The sequence below is a fragment of the Choloepus didactylus genome, chromosome 20, assembly GCF_015220235.1.
Source record: "Choloepus didactylus isolate mChoDid1 chromosome 20, mChoDid1.pri, whole genome shotgun sequence".
Lineage (NCBI taxonomy): Eukaryota > Metazoa > Chordata > Mammalia > Pilosa > Megalonychidae > Choloepus > Choloepus didactylus.
In genome coordinates, this window is record NC_051326.1 from 49,284,162 (window position 1) to 49,305,358 (window position 21,197).

At 39.6% G+C, this 21,197-nt stretch overlaps 1 protein-coding gene across 20 annotated transcripts in view; it reads right to left on the reverse strand.

Moving 5' to 3' along the window:
• Nucleotides 1-17,805: 17,805 nt before the first annotated feature.
• MYT1L (myelin transcription factor 1 like) overlaps nt 17,806-21,197 on the reverse strand; it is a 578,669-nt gene continuing 575,277 nt past the window's right edge. For 17 of the 20 annotated variants that reach the window (XM_037812732.1, XM_037812728.1, XM_037812736.1 and 14 more), the window contains 3 exons: nt 20,988-21,131; nt 20,529-20,663; nt 17,806-19,935 (listed from right to left, as the gene is read on the reverse strand). In XM_037812732.1, coding sequence (XP_037668660.1) covers nt 19,909-19,935; nt 20,529-20,663; nt 20,988-21,131 — 306 coding nt within the window. In that variant the 3' untranslated portion in view covers nt 17,806-19,908. Of the gene's footprint in view, nt 20,664-20,987; nt 21,132-21,197 lie in introns of all 20 variants that reach the window. The other 3 variants (XM_037812739.1, XM_037812740.1, XM_037812745.1) reach the window with 1 other exon arrangement.

Here is a 21,197-nt window from a genome sequence, read left to right on the forward strand (position 1 = left end):
TTTAAATTCTTGTATTAAGCACTCTTTACTTTTGAATTATTGTCTGTCCCTGTATTCTTATTTGAATGGGAGGTTACTTAAGGAAACCCAAACTGGCTGAACCAGGACCTGATAAGGCTCAAGCCTTTTCTAATGGAAACCACAGTTTTGAGTTGTAACAAACAAATCCATGACACTAGCACAAAGTCCTTTAACAGCTTTGTTTGTCCAGTAAATAAAACTATGTTTACTCATTTTATATTAAATGAAACTTTGTGAATGTATAAAAATATTATTTCTTTTCTAAGCTATCCATGTCTCAAATAAAAGTATCCATCAATTACTTGGTAATCGTTGTGGTAAACCTAGAGCGTATGGAGAAAACTTAGTGTCTTCACTTCAACTTGTCATCAAACCTCAAATATTTAACAGTATTAAGTTGGCACACTACATTAAAAAAAATAATAAGAGAATACTTTGCCAGGCAACTAATTAAATTGGGAGAACTTCTCCTTGTAATGACAAAGCAAAGGCTTCAGCCCATATCCTCCTAACATATCCCACACCTACTGAGAAAGCTGCCCTATGATACATAAAAAGGTGGGCATAGAGGAGCAGCCATAGGATGGCAAATACCAAAAACTTTAAAAATCCCTCTCAAATACTCTGATTTAATAGCTGTTATACAAGATTGTAAAGCTTATTCATGGCTTCACCCTCATTCAGTAATTTAGTAATAAACATATATAGAGAGAGCCAATATGCCTGTAAAGAATTTAACAAAACTAAAAAAAAAAAAAATACTTTCATGAATTTCAAAATTCATGCAACGTTAAATCAGTGTGTGTTTTTTTAGGGGGGACAATGTAACACTTATACATTCCATTAATCCTTGTCAAAAGATTGTTTCCTACTGTTTCAGGATGCACTAACTAAAGTGTTTTAATTATTTAGCATTATTCTAACAAGTTTAAATCTAATGGTAATTGTATGTTGTAAGACGTTTGCTTGAAAACAGTTTCCAAAATCATTTTGGTAACTTTTAATATGAAATATATAAAAAAAAATGCTTTCATTAAAAAAAATTTCCCTGGATTATTAAGGTGTAATTTCTTAGTCAGCGGTTATAAAAATGTTTTCTTGAATAATAATATAAAAGGCAGAAAATCTGTTTTATCAAAATAACTTCTTGCACTTCATGTTAACTTTATCATGTCCTTGGTTGTCTAAAAATATTGTCTTCCCCAGATCTGGTTAAGACCAGGGCAAACCGGGCCAAGGGGTGAAGGTCAAAACTGACTGTGTTTTAAAACTTCAACTTCCATGTGAGACCAAGGGAAGAGATGTCTATTTGGTGCAAGATCTATATTTTCTAAACAGTATAACTCTACAGTTTGTTTAAACACCACAATTACACGGAACTTTGAATGGAAAGTGAGATATGGTAGGTTAGTATAGGTTAGAGTGAAATAGTGATGCATCCCAAAGTAATTTGGGCAGAGAATAAAAAATAAATTTACAGGTCCCCCCATCCTGAGGAGCTGGGGGAAGGTGCAGAAGTGTTGAACTTCCTCACCTGGACTGGTGTTGATGTTGTCACAAACATCGTGACTGGCAGTTTAATGTGCCGAGCCCTCTATCATGGGACTTGTGCTTATGAAGCTCCTTACTGCAAAGGAGAGGCTAAACTTGCATATAATTGTGCCTAAGAGTCTCCCCCTGAGTGCCTCTTTGTTGGTCAGATGTGGCCCTCTCTCTCTCTCTCTCTCTCTCTCTAGCTAAGCCAACTCAGCAAGTGAACTCACTGCCCTCTCCCTACGTGGGACCTGACTCCCAGGGGTATAAATCTCCCTGGCAATGCAGGATACAACTCCCGGGGATGAATCTGGACCCAGCATCATGGGATTGAGAATATCTTCTTGACCAAAAGGGGGATGCAAAATGAGACAAAATAGTTTCAGTGGCTGAGAGATTTCAAATGGAATCAAGAGGTCACTCTGGTGGACATTCTTATGCACTATATAGATAACACCTCTTAGGTTTTAAAATGTATTGGAATAGCTAGAAATAAATACCTGAAACTATCAAACTCCAACCCAGTAGTCTGGACTCCTGAAGATGATTGTATAATAATGTAGATTACAAGGGGTGACAGTGTGATTGTGAAAACCTTGTGGATCACACTCCCTTTATCTAGTGTACGGATGGATTAGAAAAATGGGGACAAAAACTAAATGAAAGATAGGGTGGGATGGTTTGGGTGTTCTTTTTTACTTTTATTTTCTATTCTTATTCTGATTCATTCTGATGTCAGGAAAATGTTTGGAAATAGATTGTGGTGATGAATGCATAACTATATGATCATACTATGAACAGTTGATTGTACATCATGGATGATTGTACGGTATGTGAATATATTTTAATTAAACTGACTCTAATTAAAAAAACATATATTGTCTTCCCACTTTTAAAAGAGCTCTTTTCCTTAACTTTAGCTAAATAAAAAAGTTACTGTTTCAAACCTGACAACTTTTAACATTTTGCTTTCTCAAGGTCAAGCCCTAAAGGACATCTTTTTATTCCCAATGGTTAAAAAGAATTTGTTCATTCACCTTGGAAAAAAATGAAGTGCTAAAAATGATTAAATTCATGTAATATGTTATCAGTTGCAGAAAAAATGTTTAGATGATGTTATAAAAATTAAAAACTTCTAACCTCCTTTTGGTTACTGATCTGCATAACATCAAACAACAGTGTAGTACTGCTAGTTATGATTGTAGTCATTTTTAAAGTGTTATATGTCACAAAAACAGCCAAATTTCCTTGTGAATTACATTATTTCACTCTGATGCTTCTCTGAAAGTGCTTGCAGTTAGCTACAAATCAGAGCTTCAGCTTCAACAACAAAGAAAGACTTAAAAAAAAAAGCAAGGCAAGTATATAAATTGTGTTCTACCCATTATCTAACATAACCCTAGTAAAAATGTAAAGAAAAATTAAACCTCTGTTTTAATTGAAGTGCTTGCATGTTTAAACCAGGCTCCTAGAACTGTGCCTGCATGCTCTCTCCCCATTGGAGTTATTGGTGAGACCCATTTCTGTGGTCCCTAGAACTATAAAGGTGACAACCACATCACATGGACATGCTCTGGAAGTAGATGGGAATGTGCTGTTACTGAAGACCCCTTTACAACAAACACCTTTGCCTCTGCCTGCCAGACAGGCTCCATCACTTTGGCTTTTCAGTGGACACTGCCTCCAGACTGGCTCTGCTGCATAGTGCTGGAGGGTGCTGTGAAACAGTCCAATGGAACCCTGGAGCCCACTGTCCTGTTTCCCAGAGGACCAACGATGCTGCACTACAACAACTGTACAAAGAAGATACCTCCCAGGGCTATAATTGCCAGTGTAATGTGGTTGAAACCTAAAAACATAATTAACACTAAGGCCTGCTCGTATGAGGGGACAGGATGTATGGCATTGTAAGCTTAACACCCAATACAGCTCAGAAAAATAACTTAAGCATTCATTAGCATTAAGTGCTACACATATATAGCAAATGAATATAACAATGTCTCTTCAATATTAAATCATATGCAGGATGATAATAATCATGTTAAAATTATAGTAAACTGGATGCATTTTCTGAGTGGTTAATGAATTTAGTATAAAAGAGGAAATAGCTCTTATTAGCACGGTTTTTATTCTGCTTGTCATTTGTTTGTTTTGTTGCTGCCAGTATTGTATCTGTGAGTTTACATCCAGAGCATCTTACAGATTCATAGAACCTCTTGACACTTGCTCAGCAGGAAGCAGTAACAGGAAGAAAGACCTCCACCCACTTTCCCTTTTATAGGAGATGCTCACAACATACCGTTTCTTAAGAAAAAGAAAATGTCTCCTAAAAAGGGGGGATTTGATAGCTGGATAAGTAAAAAAATAGTCAATATAATTCTTTACCTGGAGAATGGTTAGTATAGGCTTCAATAGCCAATAGAGGAAAAAAAAAAAAACTGTTTATTAAGATCACTTCCCTCAAGCAGCTTTAAGTTATTCTGACCATTAAAATAACTTGCTGTTGCTCTAATCTCAACAACAAAAACTTATTCCCTGCTCCCAGGAACTTTCCCAGCATTGCCTGCAGTAAGATGTGAGGGATGTAACCATATGGTCTCATAATCAGGACCTTGAAAAACAAGCCTGAATGAGGGGAGGACCTGAAGATAACAAGGAGATGCTGGCCAAACAGCTTTCTCTCTTCTATTTTTCTTTTCCTTTCTGCTTTCCTCTGGCTTCTGGCCATTTCTTTGTCTGTTTGGGGTTATAAAAGCCCAAATGAGTCTTCTCACTCTGAACTGGTTTTGGAAAGCTTTTTTTTTTTCCTCCAGTTCCTTGTTGATGCATCTTCAATAAACTCACTTCTCGCCAAGCAAAGAGACTTGTTTCTCTGTTTGCGGGATCAGGTGGGCCAGACTATTTAGAACCGTATTTTCAAACAGTAACAATTGGTGACCACGAAGGGACCCCTGCTGTCTTTAGTGCAGCCCTGACCCATGTCTTGTTGGCTGCAGGGCTCCCCTGGACCCCTCAGCTCTGTGCCTAGCAGCTGCCTGGGAATTTTTCCTGGGGGACCAGGACTGGAGGGTCCAGGTGGAGGTGCCTGCCGTGGACGGACACCAGGTGCATCTGGGTGAAGGTGACTTTGCAATCGAGACTTTCCCTGTGCTGGGTAAGTGTGTGACCTTTTGTTTGTTGTGTTCACTTTGCTTTCTTTTGTTTCAATTAGTCTATTGTGTAATAAGGCTAATTGAGCTGATCCAGGGGCTGTGCAAGCAGACTTGGTGGGTTTGAGCTCTGTAAGAAAGGGATAAGTTCAGCTTTCACATACAGACAGCATGGAATAAGGAAAATGGAGGCAGAACCAGCTTAAACAAGCCCTGTGGTAAAGGGGAGAAAGAGAGAATCTGCCCCAGCTCCTTATATGGAAAAGTAACCAGGGTTATTGGAATGTAAAGAGATATGAGGTAAAATCAGAAGCGGGAACCCCCAGCAAAAAATTTAAACTGAATGAACTCTCTCTGATAGGCTGATCAGTTCAAAATCTCAATAATGAGCTAGTTGGCTCTCTCGGATAGGCTGTACAAATTAAAATCTCAAAGATGGGCTAGTTAGCTCTCTCAGATAGGCTGTAACCTCTGTAGTACCCAGCCAATGGGGAAATGGGAGGGACTTGCGCATCAGGAGTAGGAGATTTAAAGATCGCCATTCTCTTCCTCTGGTGCACCAGCCTACCATGAGTTTGGCTGGACGCCCTTTCTTGCAAGATCATAAATAAATTCTTTTTGCCTCCAGAACCAAGTGAGCGTTTATTCCCTTACAGGTACCGCTTTATTTCTGACAACTTGGGGGCTTGTCTGGGATCTGAAGCTTCAGAGGGGGACCCCCAAGGTGGACAAAGGGAAGGTGCGCCCCGCTGATTGAGCGGTCTCGGACTCCACCATTGGGGGCCCATCTCTGGCAGCTAAAGGGCCCGAGACCAGACACTTGGATCTGCCAGTTGTGGATGAGAAAAGGGGGAAAAGGGAAAGCCTGCCTCTGGTTGACCAGGCAACTCCATGCAGGGACCAAGGTAAGGAAAGAAATATTATATTACCTTGGTGGTCGGGAATTCCTGATGAGTCTGGAGCTGCTTGTGTGTGACTGAGACATGCGACATACTGCACGAAGTGAATGTGGAGTCCCAATCTGCGGTTCCCTTCTCCCACAAGGGAAAGGGCCAGAGACAGACGAAGCGAAAGGAACTGAGAGAAAGAAGCCCAGACAAGACTCAGGATGGGGAATAGAGGCAGCTGGCCGGCCGGGGAAGAAGAAAAGGGGGCACCTATAGAGTCCCTCGGGGACATCCCTCCAGATAGTCCACTAGGTAGGATGTTAAAATATTGGACCAATAGCGATTGGACCAAGGGAAAGGACAAAAAGAAAATGATTAAATATTGTTGTTACATTTGGACTGAAGAAAGCATTTCACCGCCAGATGTATTCTGGCCAAAGTATGGGACAGAGGAGGACTGGCTCTGTGCCAACCTTGTAATTTATGTTAATGAGAAGAAACCCTTTTCTAAGGAGGAGTCTGATTATGCCACATGCTGGCTAAAGAACAAAAAAACTCCCCTCTACCCTGTGAAAGATAAAAATCCAAACTCAGAATCTGAGTTGGTAGAATCTAAACCCTGGGACCTCATATTAAGCCTTCCTCTTCCCTACTATTCCCCTTCTCTCCCAGGGCAGAGATTGTTAGAGTCTGAGGACCTAATAAAGTCCTCACGGGTTCCAGGGGAACCAGGAGGCCCATTGGTGCCAACTGCCCCACCAGATATGACCCATCAATGGATGAGGAAATAATTAACACAGTGCAAAAGGGATGTACAGAATTTTCCATTTCCAAAAACTCTTGAAGGAAAGAGAGTAAGGGAACATCACCCCATTGAATCCCTTTACCCCTTGAGGGAGGTCCCTATGGGGCCAAAAGAAGTCGGGTATGTAAATGCCCCATTAACGAGTGCAGAAGTAAGAAATTTTAAGAAGATGAAATCATTAATAGAGGACCCAATGGGGCTGGCTGAGCAAATAGATCAGTTCCTAGGTTCTAGCCTATACACGTGGTCTGAACTTATGTCCATATTAAACATCCTCTTTACGAAGGAGGAGAGAGGAATGATAAGAGGGGTTCCTATGAAAGAATGGGAAAGGCAACACCTGCCAGGGTGAGGGGTGATGGCAGCAGAGCAAAAATTTCCAAGTACTGACCCCGATTGGGATAATAATGTTAAAGAGGATAGGGCACAAATGAAGGATCTCAGAGACATCATTATAGAGGGGATAAAACTGGCCATATCCAAATCTCAAAATTTGGATAAGGCCTTTGAGGTGAATCAAGAGAAAGATGAGTCTCCCTCTGCTTATCTACAAAGATTGAGAGATCAAGTAAGGAAATATTCAGGTATGGACCCTGATGACCCTGTAGCCCAGGGAATGTTAAAGGTCAGCTATGTGAATGGGTCTTGGCCTGATATTTGGAAAAAGATCCAGAAAATAGATGGATGGATGAATAAGCCGTTGGAGGAGTTATTAAGGGAAGCACAGAAAGTATTTGTAAGAAGAGAGGATGAAAAACAAAAGCAGCAGGCTAAAGTCATGATAACCACTGTTGACCACTTGGTCATGAAAAGATTAGAAGCAGGGAATGGAGGAAGCAGACAGAGGTGAGATAAGGGAGTGGGCTGGGCTGATTTAAATAAAGGAACAAGGAGAATGCAGAACTCTGCAGGGTGTTATCACTGTGGAAAACCTGCCCATTTCAAAAGGGAGTGCCCAGATTTACAGAAGGAGGGTTGAGTTATACCCCTAATGAATTTCAAAGACTAGGAGAGTCACAGGCTCCTCATCTCAGAAGCCCACTGGGAGCCTTTAGTAAATTTAAAGATGGGCCCATAGCAAGAGGAAATTACATTCTTGGTAGACACTGGAGCAGCTTGCTCCTCTAAATCATCTTCCAAAGGGGGCCAGGCTCTCTGGCAGTTCCCTCACCGTCTCAGGGGTAAAAGGGGAGGGATTTAAAGTTCCCATTCTTGAGTCTACTAACATTTGTTGGGAAAATAATCAAATCATAGCTCCCTTGTTGCACATCCCAGAAGCTGGGAGTAATTTATTAGGAAGAGACCTAATAATACCTATGGGACTGGATTTAGAGGTAAGGAATGGACGGATTGAGGTTTTGGCCCTGCTCACTGAAGAAGATGAAAAAGACATTAAGGAGGACGTATGGGTAAAAGAAGGAAACAGGGGAGGGCTGCAAACTCCCCCAATTAAAATCAAGTTAAAAAAAGGAAGGGGAGGTCGTGTGCCAGAAACAATATCCTATTCCTCTTAAAGGAAGACAGGGACTCCAACCCATCATTGAGGGTCTCCTTCGAGATGGGCTCTTGGAAACCTATATGTCCTCCTTTAATACTCTCATTCTCCCCATTCAGAAACCAGATGGTAGCTGGAGAATGGTGCAGGATCTAAGGGCTATTAATCAAATTGTCCTGGTTTGACACCCTGTAGTTCCCAATCCTTACAGTCTCCTGAGTAAAATTCCCTTCCATCATAAGTAGCTTAGTGTAGTAGATTTAAAGGATGCCTTCTAGGCCTGTCCCCTTGATCCAGAAAGTAGAGACTTGTTTGCCTTTGAGTGGGAAGATCCCTTCAATGGGCGAAAGCAGCAATACAGATGGACGGTCTTACCTCAGGGTTTCATGGAGTCCCCCAATCTCTTTGGGCAAGAGTTAGAGAGGGTACTGGAAAAATTTCCAGTCCCACCTGAAATCACCTTTCTGCAATATGTAGATGATCTATTAATATCGGGTAAAGAAAGGCAAGTGGTGGCTCAAGCTATGAAAAATCTACTGAACTTTTTAGTGGTTTAAGGATTAAGGGTATCTAAAAGTAAACTGCAATTTGTAGCAAGGGAAGTTAAGTACCTAGGCCACCTCATAAGTGAAGGAAAAAGAAAAATCCATCCATGAAGAATCCAGGCCATAGTAGAGTTGCCTCTTCCTCAAACAAAAAGAGAGCTAAGAAAATTCCTGGGATTGGTAGGGTACTGTAGATTGTGGCTAGATTCTTTTGCATCTCGAACTAAAGGGCTATACCAAAAATTACTAGAGGAAGAGCCTGACAAGATAGAATGGGAGGAAGTGGAAATAGAGGCTTTAAATTAGCTCAAGCAGGCACTGGTGCAAGCTCCCCTTCTAGCACTTCCTTCCCTCGAAAAACCCTTTCATCTGTTTGTTAGTGGATAAGGGAAGGGCTTTAGGGGTCCTAACCCAAATCTGGGGAGGCCAAAGAAAGCCAGTAGCTTTCCTTTCAAAGGTTTTAGATCCAAACTCTAGGGGGTGGCCTGGGTGTGTTCAAGCCATTGCAGCAACTGCCCTTTTAGTAGAAGAAAGCAGGAAATTGACCTTTGGAGGGGGATTAGTAGTTAGTACTCCTCATCAAGTGAGAACTATTCTGTCTCAAAGGGCAGGAAGATGGTTAACTGATTCCCGAATCTTGAAATATGAGGCAATCCTAATGGAAAAAGATGATTTGGTCTTGACAACAGATCATAGCCTAAACCTGGCCTCCTTCCTCTGGAAGGGGCCTGAGCAAGTAGAGACCCCTGAGCATGACTGTTTAGACCTAATTGAATACCAAACCTGAGTCCAACCTGACCTAAGGGATCTTCCCCTGCACTTGGGGGAAAGATTGTTCATAGATGGATCCTCCAAAGTCCTAAAAGGAGAAAGGCACAATGGCTATGCAGTTGTAGATGGGGTAACCTGTGAAGTAAAAGGAGATAGCTGATTGCCCAATAAGTGGTCAGCTCAAACCTGTGAGTGGTATGCACTAAATCAAGCCCTCAAATTATTAGAAAGAAAGGATGATACAATATACACTGACTCTAAGTATGCCTTTGGGGTAGTCCACACCTTTGGAAAGATCTGGGAAGAAAGGGGATTAATCAATAGCAAAGGAAAAGAACTGGCTCATGGGGAATTGGTGAAACAAGTATTAACCAATCTACTCTTACCTAGAGAAATATCAGTGGTGCATATAAATGGACATCAGAAGGGCCCTACTTTTGAGGCAAAAGGCAATAGGTTAGCTGATGAAAAGGCTAAGGAGGCCTCTCTCTGTCCCCTTTTAAAAATAATGGTTCTAATACCCTCTATCCCTAAAGAGTTTGGGGTCCTTACATTCTCTGCCAAAGAAGTAAAAGAATTGAAACAATTAGGAGCAACCTTAAATGATCAGGGGAAATGGTTTCTCCCAGATGGCAGACAAATGTTAAATAAACAATGAGGGAGATATTAGCAGTCCTACACCAGGGGAGTCATTGGGGGGTACAAGCCATGTGTGATGTAGTACTTAGACAATTTGGATGTGTAGACCTTTTTACAGTTGCTAAACAAATCTGTGAGCGGTGCATAATTTGTCAGAAGATTAATAAAAAGGTTTTAAGAAAACAGGTACAAGGGGGAAGAGAGCCGGGCCTGAGACCATTCCAGAGCATTCAAGTTGATTTCACTGAAATGCCCCCAATCAGTCATTTAAAGTATATTTTGGTAATTGTTGACCACCCCACCAGATGCTCTATCCTCAGCTACAGCATTGGGAACTTCTAAAGTTATCCTTGAACAAATCACTCCCCGTTATGGGTTAGTGGAAAATATAGACTCTGACAATGGCAGTCACTTTACCTCCCGTGTGTTGCAGAATATCATGAGAAGCCTGGGTGTCACTTCAGACTTCCACACTCCCTGGCATCCACCATCCTCTGGGAGAGTGAAAAGAATGAATCAAACCATAAAGAAACATCTTTCTAAATTAGTTTTGGAAACAAAGTTACCCTAGATCAAGTGCTTACCTATAGCTCTACTAAGAATCAGGACTGCCCCTAGAAAGGAACTGGGAATTTCCCCTTATGAAATGCTTTTTGGCTTGCCTTTCCCCAGGAGGACTGGAGAGCTCCCCTCCCTAGACACAAAGGATCTTTTCCTTAAGAATTATATACTGCCCTTGTCTTCTACTTTATCATCTCTCAGGCACTGTGGATTGCTGGCTAAGACCCTGCCACTTGAATTTGCTGCCCATTGACATCAGTCCGGCAGCTGGGTTCTGATCCAGTCGTGGAGAGAATCCAAACTTCAACCGATCTGGGAGGGACCCTATCAAGTCTTGCTGATGACTGAGACGGCAGTCCGAACGGCAGAAAGAGGCTGGACTCATTACACACGAGTGAAGGGACCGGTGCCTGAACCAGACGATAAGTATCCAGCAACTCAACCTGAATCCTGGAAAGTGACTCCCACCTCAGATCCGCTAAGGATCACTCCAAGTAGACAACAGTTGAAAGAACATACTAGGAGGGAGGAAGGGCTGGATTAGACCCTGTGTTTGCATTGTGCTCTGTGTATAGCTTAATGATGAAATTGCTTGTACTGATCATAATGTTCTATATTCAAGGAGTAACAAGTTCTGCTAAGCTGGTTATAAGTGTAGTCAAAGGCTTAGAGTCTCAAACTGTACAATTTGATGTTTGTCAAGTAATCAGCTGTAAAAATCTAAAACATCAGCAACAACTGAGTGAGGAATATAAGCATTTATGTAAGCAGACTGTTCAAATAGAAAGCAAGATTGTTGGGGGGCGAATATTTGAGAGTATAACTTATGAGTCACCTGACCCCTGTTATTCTTGGAACACTGTTTGGTGGACCACACAGTATGAGGGATGGGTCTTACCCAGGTTGGAGGAAAAACCATTAAGGGAAACTTGGCTGGAGTTTAACTCTCCAGTTCAAATTGACCCCAAGGTCATTAAAATACTTAAGGCCAAAGACTTAAAGCAAACCACCGAAATAGAGACAGGTTATGGAAATACAAATGCATGGTAGAATGGGGCAAACATACCATCCAGAGTCTAAACAGAAGTGACTGTTATGCTTGTGCAACCAAACAACCCACTGTTCAGATTACGCCCTTCCCCTTGGGGATGAAAAAGCATGAAAAGAGTTTAAATGTATAGCACTCCTCTCTCAAAATGCTACTCCTGGTGAAAGTTGTAGTACGTTGTCCTTCCTTTTCCCTCCAGTCCAGAAGGGAAGTGTCAAAGCCATACCAGCGTCTCACCTTGGTCCCGGAAACCACTCTGCCTGTCTCTCCAGATGGGAAGAAGGGCTCCAGGATCTTGGTACCATGGCTTTGTGTACACAGGTGTGGAATGTGAGCAAGGATAGTACTGGCAACTTCTCCAGCCTAACTATACCCCGAGCAGACCTCTGGTGGTACTGTGGGAAGGGCATCCTCTGGCCAACACTACCTGAAAGGTGGGGAGAAACCTGTGCTCTGGTTCAATTGGCTATCTCATTTACTCTGGTATTTGAAAGTAATAAGAAAGTACCAACCCAAGGCAAAGGAAAAAAGAAAAATGTACAAAATGTACCTGGTTCCTTCAATAAAAAAATTTATGTAGATAATATAGAGGTCCCCCGGAAAGTTCCTAATGAGTTTAAAGCTTAAAATCAAGAAGCTGCAGAATCTGAATTGTCCTTATTCTGGTGGGTCACCATCAATAAAAATATAGATCATCAGGTAAGATTTATCAACTATACCAGGGATGTCATTAAAGGAATAGCAGAACAGTTAGATGCCACTAGCCGAATGGCATGGGAAAACAGAATGGCCCTAGACATGATACTAGCTGAAAAAGGAGGCATCTGTGCTATAGTTGGGGGAAATTGTTGCACATTCATCCCCAATAATACAGCACCTGATGGAACTATCACCAAAGCTCTACAAGGCTTGACAGCCTTATTTCAGAAACTAACAAAAAATTCTAGCATTAACAACCCACTCACAAAACGGTTGGAAAATTGGTTCGAGAAATGGAAAGGAATTGCAATGTCTATTTTAATTTTCCTTATCATTCCAGCCAAAATGTTTATAACAGCTGGGTGCTACATCATCCCATGTGCCCAAAGGCTAGTTCGAAGACCCATCAAAACCACTCTAATCAAGAATAAGAAGGATCCCTATGATGAGGAATGTGAAAAAGCCCTTAGCAAATTTGAGAATCTAGAATGTGAAAACTAAAAGGGTTTAAAAAAGAAAGAGGAGGGAATCTGTAAAAAAGGGATAAGTTTAGTTTTCACATAGAGACAGCATGGAATAAGGAAAATGGAGGCAGAACCAGCTTAAACAAGGTAAAGGGAAGAAAGAGAGAATCTGCGCCAGCTCCTTATATGGAAAAGTAACCAGCGTTACTGGAATGTAAAGAGATATGAGGTAAAATTAGAGGCGGGAACTCCCAGCAAAAAATTTAAATTGAATGAACTCTCTTGGATAGGCTGATCAGTTCAAAATCTCAATAATGAGCTAGTTGGCTCTCTGGGACAGGCTGTACAAATTAAAATCTCAAAGATGGGCTAGTTAGTTCTCTCGGATAGGCTGTAACCTCTGTAGTACCCAGCCAATGGGAAACAGGGGAGGGACTTGCACATTAGGAGTAGGAGATTTAAAGATCGCCATTCTCTTCCTCTGGTGTGCCAGCCTACCACGTGTTTGGCTGTGTGCCCTTTCTTGCAAGATCATAAATAAATTCTTTTCTCCTCCAGAACCGAGTGAGCGTTTATTCCCTTACAGGTACTGCTTTATTTCCGACAAGCTCCACTACCCGTGAACCTGGATTTGTGGTTCTCCTATTGAATTTTGTTCAGTTTGCACAGTTTGCATCTGTGTGGGGAACCAGGCGTATTTGCAGAACTCCTACTCTGATGTTCTGTCTTTGGGATTTCTGTTGGTTATTGCTCAGCCATGGGAAACCCTCAAAGTCATTAAAAAAAATTGTTAGTACATTATTGCAACTGTGTGGCCACAATATAAATTAAGTAAGGGGGCAGAATGACCAGAAGATGGGATTCTGACCTTCAGGTAATTATCCAATTAAAAATGTATTAGAAGAACAAAAAATTATGAAATTTAATAAAATAACAGACAAGGTGTAGCCACAGTCAGCTGGACTTTATGTGTGGTATGGCTAGCTATAGCAGACTGTCTCAAGAAAGACAGAGAAATCTGTAAGTTAAAGGAAAAGTTACATTTAAAAAAAATGCAGACTTCCACCTCTGCTTTAATAATCAGGCCTTCCAAAGCAATTAGATGAGAGAAATAATGATGTGGATGTGTTGGCCTGTCAGTTTTTAAAACTGAGAAGTCAGAAAAAGGATCTGGCCAAAAGGGTCCTTGCAAAAACCTGAAATTGCTAGGAGGACATCAAAAGTAACTAATACAGCTTAAAAATCAGCAAAAATGCAGTGTCAAACCCGTGTCTCTACTGAGGAATCTGCTAATGAAAACTTTGACTCTCTCTCTTTCTATAGAGATCAGACAGCAGAGGAGCCTTGTTGTTCTCATACACCAACTAATGATTTGTGTTCTGATGGTGAAGAACCAGTTATTCCTTCTGCTACAGAAATATATTTAGCAGAATTTCACCCTAAAACACTGAAGTACAATTTCCAGATAATAGAAAGTAAAAAGTCTTAATATAATAACTGGAACAAATGATTCGTATCCTTCAAGTCCTATTTTAGAAGTTTGTACTTCAGGAGAAGCTAAACAGTTAAAAGCTGTGAATATTTTCAAAAAAGCCAAAAGCCCTTCTCAACCTTATTAGATAAAGAGAACATGTAACCATCTTGTCCTCTGTGTAAAAAAAAAAAGAAAAAAAGGAATCAGAGTAGGGCTGTAGCTGTTTTTTCAATCATAAATAAATCATGAGTAATGTAACAAGGCTAAATACGGTTTAAATCAAATGTATACTTACCAACATGATGCAATGGTTAAACTAGTTATAAAAGGAAATTAAGAAAACTACATTAATAATTTAAATATAAGTAAAAATAATCTCTCTTGGGGTTATAAAAGCCCAAATAATTCTTCTCACTCTGAACTTGTCTTGGAAATCTTTTTTTTCCTCCAGTTCCTTGTTGATGCATCTTCAATAAACCCACCTTCTCACCGAAGCAGAGAGACTTATTTCTCTGTTTGATGTGGAATGAGGTGGGTCTGACTATTTAGAACCGTGTTTTCAAGCGGTAACATGGGGAGGTCGTTTGGGTAAGAAAGAGGTTGGAGAAACAATACATAAGCTGAGAGGGCTAGAAATGACCTCTTATATGTAATTGGAGAAACTGAGACTTATTTCCTGGCAAGCAGGGCATAGAAAGAGGGCAATTGAATTCTCTTTTTCCAAAATAAAGAAATCCAGACAGAGACCAGGCTGGAGTTGAATCTCCTAATGTGTTGATCATGTATTAACCTTCCTCTGATCTTTGCCCAGTGCTGGCCTGAGACAGCTTTCATCCTTTAGCATCTGTTCTCTCCACTTTCCCACTGTGCTCTTTGTTCTTGTTTTCTTTTGTTTTGAATACCCAAGAGTTTAAATAATAAGACCTTGGAGTATTTCCAGAATGGGAAGGTATTCTTTAGCTGCACTTGCCATCTTACAGCTCAGCTCTAGAGCTTTCTTCCTTTACCCTCTCCAAAATCTTCCCTTCCTCCCTCTCTCCCTGCCATTCTCTTTCTTTCTCTCTTTCCCTCCCTCCTTTCCTCCTTCCTTTTCTTCTTTCCTTCCTTTTTTTTTTCTTTTTAAAATAATTCTATTTCTTTGCCCCTGGTGAGGAAAATGCGATCAAAGCCTTCAACTTTAATTCTTGTATGGCAAAATACAGAAAGCAGGCCAGTTTTAGACAAAGGAGTCTGAGAAAACCAGGTAAATTACACTGCTCTTTTTTTCTATTTTTCTATCCCTTAATACTCTTTTTCCATTCTTACCCTAACCATAGGAATACTTGTTTTCTAATTAGGGTTTCTCTGACTCCCTTCCTTCTCCCCTCCTCCTTTTCTGACAATTAACTTGATGTCTCTGAGGCCAGAAACCTAGTGAATGGGTCACTGTCTTCACCTAGAAGGCCCTGGGGCAAGCCCCCTTAGGCACAGCTCCTGGGCTAGGGTGGGAGTCAGCGTGGAAGCCCCACACAAAAGGTGGTCTCCAGCAATCAGCACTCACACCCTATACCGGTTTGATCTAAACTTGCTGCTATGATCTGCTTCGTAACGTATTCATGATTTTGCTTTCTGTATTTTTCCCACAAGCATTTTCCTTCTTATTAAAGAGTATAACCATCACTTATAACAGATGCATGGTATTCCATAAAGTAGATTTAACTATCATTTACTTAATCACTTCTCTAAAATTGGACTTTTGGATTTCTACTCTTTTTGTTTGTTTGTTTGTTTTTGTTTTGGTGCTTTTGCAATTGTTTCAGTGAACACCTATAGATTATCTTTAGAATAGACTTTGGGAATTGAATTGTTGGGTCAAAAACTTTAATTTTCTAAGATTTTTGACATTATTGCCAAACTGCTTTCCAAAATGTTTGCCATATGGCTCATAAGGGCAAAAAAATGGCTTTTAATAATTAAGTTGTCAGACTTAAGTTACTGACACTAGTTTTTGACATTTACAACCCACCATTTGTATTAACTTTATTCATTCCTGAAGACAGAGTTTCTATCCTATGGGTCTAGAGAGATTGAAATGAGTGGAACGGACCCTAAGAAAAGAATGCATATTCATTTCCTCACTTTTATGAGCTCTAGTGAATCACCAAAATTTCCAGAAAGCACTGCAGTCACATATAAAATATAGACAACATTAGCTTGCAAGAGCTACTTAGATGACCTTGAATCTTGGAGCAGCAGACTATTCTGGTCGGAATAAATTTTGGAATTTAACAAAGAATATAGGAATCTCTTCCTCAAATTTTATATTTTAAGGGATCACATTTACTGCAGAGGGTGTATGATGGTTTGAAGCTGTATGTGCCCCAGAAAACATCGTGTTGTTCAAGCTAATCCCACTTATTGTGGGTGGGACTTTTGATTAGGTTATTTCAGTTGAGGCATGCCCCTGGTGGGTCTTAACCCTCCTACTGGAATCCTTCTTAAGAGATGAAATTCAGAACAGAAGCTGAGAGAGAAAACCACAGAAACAGAGAGGAAGCCACTGAAGCCAGAAGCTGGAAGCCACGAAACCCAGAAGAGAAGGGAGAGCCCAGCGGATGTTGCCGTGTGTGTGGCCGCGTGACAGAGGAGTGCAGGATCATCGGCAGCTGGTCTTTGGGGAGAGAGCATCACCTGATGATGCGTTGATTTGGACATTTTCACAGCCTCAGAAATATAAACTTGTCAGTTAATAAATCCTATCATAGAAGCTAACCTGTACATTGCCTTTTGTCAGCTTTAGCAAACTAAAACAGAGTGTTTTTGGAGTTTTAAACTTGGCTTCTTATTAACAAAGATGAGGTAGAAGTAGGTAATTCATCACTGAATCATTTTTGAAGGGTAATTTAAATTTTATTAATGATTTTGACACTCAGATTCTTATTGACAATCTGCTGACCGAAATCATCTGCTCACAAATGCTGAAGTAACCATGAATTATTTTAAAGCACCTAGGAACCAATCATGGGACAAACTGAGAATGCCACATCTATTTAAACTGCATCTAATGATGAGGAGGCATCACACAAATCCCAACTTGAGGGACGTGCTGCAAAACAACAGTCTTGGAGACTTAAAAAAACATCACGTGACAGGAGACACAGCAAGACCAAGGAACTCTTCTAGAATAATGAGGTGAAAGAGGCATGACAACTGAATGTAGTGTGTGATCCTTGGTTGGATACAGGATAAGGAAAAGAACCTGTAAAGGATATTGTTGGCTCGACTGGGAAATTTTAGATATGGATGCATATTAAATAATAACAGTATCATCTTAACTGTGATAATTGTTTTGTGGTTGTGTAGGAAAATGTCCCTGTTCTTGGGAGCTACGCGTCGTGTCTGTAATTAACCTGCCAAATAGTTTGTCAGGGAGAGAAGGAAAGAGATAGGGAGAGGGAGCTATCACAAATGTGGCAAAAGGATTTTTTTAAAAAGTTGGTGAAGACATTAAACTATTCATATAGCTTTTCAAATATCGTTTAATCTTATATGTCTTGGAATAGAGAACTAAACCTCCTCTGAAATGGCTTTATTTTATTTTACTTTGTTTTTTAAAAGAGAGAGAAGTAACTTTGGAACGAAACTTTCAAAAGTGAAACCTGCTGTCTCCAGAGAGTGTTTTTCCCGGGCAAGTGAAAATGCAGACCTGATGAGAGAACTACCGTGCTACAGATGTGGCAACACCTTTTTTTTTTATTTAGAGTAAGATGTGTTAACATCCAGCATGACAAAATTTGTACAAAGTTCACAATTTTAAAATGAAGTATCACAGCAACTTGTGATTCCACACATTTATAGCAAAATTAAAATGTCAACAAATCCATGCCGTGTAGTACAAAAATAAATCAAACTTCAGTTCCACAGAGAGCACAATAAATAGTTTATACAAAATTCTGTCTTAATAAATGATTACTTAAATTAACTTAGAAATGAATATGAACAATAAGTTATAATAAATAAACTCTGATGACGCACAATAATTCCATATGAAAGATCAGCATTCGAATATGTGACACTTTTGTGATCCCTATATAATAGTCACAGGTAACTTTTGATTTGATATTATGTACCAACATTAGATGAGCAGCAGATTTGTGCTTAAAATCCCTTTCCATTGTACATAGGTGATAACAATAAGAATCCAAAACTGATACTATCTATTACTCTACTAAAAGCATTACTATATTGGCAAAGAAGCTGCAGACACAATGCAGTGGGAAAATGCATATGCCATTATGAACAGTGGGGGGCCCTAAAAAGAGGCTAGGGCCCTCGATGATACACATGGCACCGAGTGAACAACAAGCACCTTGCTTCAGCTCTCAAAAAGGCAATTCTGAGCATGGCAGCTACAACTAATAGCACAACAGAAGGAGGGCGCTGTACAGAGAAGATACTGCAGAGCCCCAAAGTAATTACATAATCTTTTTTTCCCAGCTAGTTATTAAAGTCCTCGTGGAAAACTGTAAGCTTTTGTACAGTGAACAGTATAAAGTGCCGCTGGGATATACATATATTTATACATATATATATATACCGAGGTTGAGTATTGTATCAGAATATTTGTTGTGAGATCCCTGTAGTCTCCCTTTAGCAATATTATTGGATCAGCCATGAGGGCTTCCTCTATAATTTGTCCAGGTTCAGTGTCACAAGGCTAATGACACAAGGAATTGCACACCTCCGTACGGATATATAGGACAAGGTAAGTGCAAATAGTCAACTGGCACATTGTGGGGACAATGACCCTGTAAGTCCTGTTCTGCTAAAAATATTTTTTTTTATTATTTTTACAAAACCCATCTTTTTTTTTTTTCATAACAAAATTTTAAAGTACTTTTGTACTTTCTGCATAACATCAAGACATGGAAGGAAAAGAGAAGCTATTAAATGGAAATCAAGTCAACGTCAGAAAACACAATACATCATCAAAGGTCCTACTCAAAAGGGAAAAATGCAGCAATAAAAAGTGGTCTTATGCATACATATAGTGCAGTCATTTGGAATAAAACAAACAAATCTTGAAGGTACAAACAAGTCTAAAATGATCTAGTTTAAAGCAAAAAGTGCCGAAGTATATTTAGTTACTTTTAAAATCTGATTGCATTCGTTCTTAGAATAGGTCACAATAAATCAAACGACAAATCTATGTAAATTCTGTGTGGTCAACTGATGGCCAACAAAAGTTAAGAACATAAATGTCAGTTTAAGGGGACTCTGAATAGGATCCAGTGTTTATTCAAAGCCAAAGTTGGGGTGAAGGGGTGGGGAGGGGAGAAACTTTTACTGAATTGCATTTCCTACCCAAACCAGCGGAAAATTCAGTCCAGTAACAAATCATTTGCATTTATCCCCCAAAGCTATAATAGTAACAGTAATAGTAATCATAATTTTTAAAATAAAAAGGGAAAATAAATGCTCTTAAATTATCTTTTCGCTTAAATTGAAAACCCACCAAGTCTGTGAGATAAACTACATTGCAATAACAGACAGTTCAGAGGGGCACAAAACTTAGGGGAGATAAGAGAAGGCTGTTCCAAAGTTTATTGAAAACGAAAAAGGAAATCTTCGTGTTGTCCACCTCTGATAAGTTCCTGTCTTAACTGAAGGTTCCATATTCATACCATGTAATGCTTAGGAGTTAATTTAAAAGTGCTGTTTAAGCTGCTTTGAGTCTTCTGTCAAGTTTCCATGGCTTGATGTTGTCTTACAATAAATTACTTATTTCATTTCTTACAGTTAATCCATGCCATTTCCTTGGAATTCAAAAAACCTCATTTATTGCCCCCACCATCCACCATCCTCCTAAAACAAACAAACAAAAAGATCACATAATATTTCCAAGCATTGTTCAAAAATAAAGCATTTTTGCAACCAATTCTTGCTATGAAACAATATGCACACAAAATGGTTTTCTTAAATTCCATAAAATCCTCCAACATGAGGCAAAATGATAGTGTTTTAAAAAGCGGTTGCAGGACTGCAACATCGTCATTCAAAGCTGTTTTTTTTTTTTGTCCATTTCAGTTCAAAATACTAAAACATTTAATCACTAAAGCATTAAAAAGAATTTACACTCTATTTATTTTGATCAGCTTACCTCTTCAGAAATATATATACCCCCAAAATGTGCATACATTAGCAGCTATAAACATTACATGGCATATCACACTATGTCAGCTTATATGAAAACGTACAAAATGTGAATGTATTCCAAAACTATTCTGCAGTTACTATCTTTAAAGCAAGACATAAAATCATTATGAAGTCTTGTAAGCATAACACTGTTTCAAACAGAAATAAATATATAACACTTTCTGGTAAATTACAGCAGCAAAAAACAAGAGGCATCCTTTTTTTTTAAGCAAGATTTTCATCACTAGAGCAGCTGTTCAGACCTGAATTCCTCTCACAGCCTGCTTTATATTTTCCAGTAGGGCTTTATTTTCTGGACTCTGATAACGATCTTGATTTGTATACATGTCCGTCAAAGTAGTCACGTAAGCATCAAAATTTTGTTCATTGATTGGATCCTACGAGATATTAAATAGTAGTTCATATACAACTTTTATTTTCTTAATAGTATATTCACATAAGCATAAAATAGTATCATAGCATAGTGCCACCATTTTATGATATTTTAAGTGCCTATTTAGGACGTACTGAATTTTATGGGATACACCGGATCAGCCCCACCAATGTTTTTAGCAGTTAACTTTATGGTTGGGGGTGGGGGGTAACCACAAATAGCCAACGGTCGAAGAACCGTAAAAACAATAACAAAAAAAGACATCTACTTTATGATGTGAACTGTGGAAGATCGCCAAATTCCTTATCTTGCACTCTCAATCACTTACCATATGTGGCAGCTGGATATTAGCTAGACTATGAATTAAAGACTGGCTTAAATTGGCCAGTTCATGAAGAAGAGACTCATTTTGCTGTTCAATTACTTTGTTCTCCTCTTCTATCGTCTTCAGGTTGCTCTCCATTGTGGTAATCTAAAATGCACAAATTTGTGTAACATGTAATATAAGGCAAGCCGTTAGGAAGCATGCGCTCTTGCA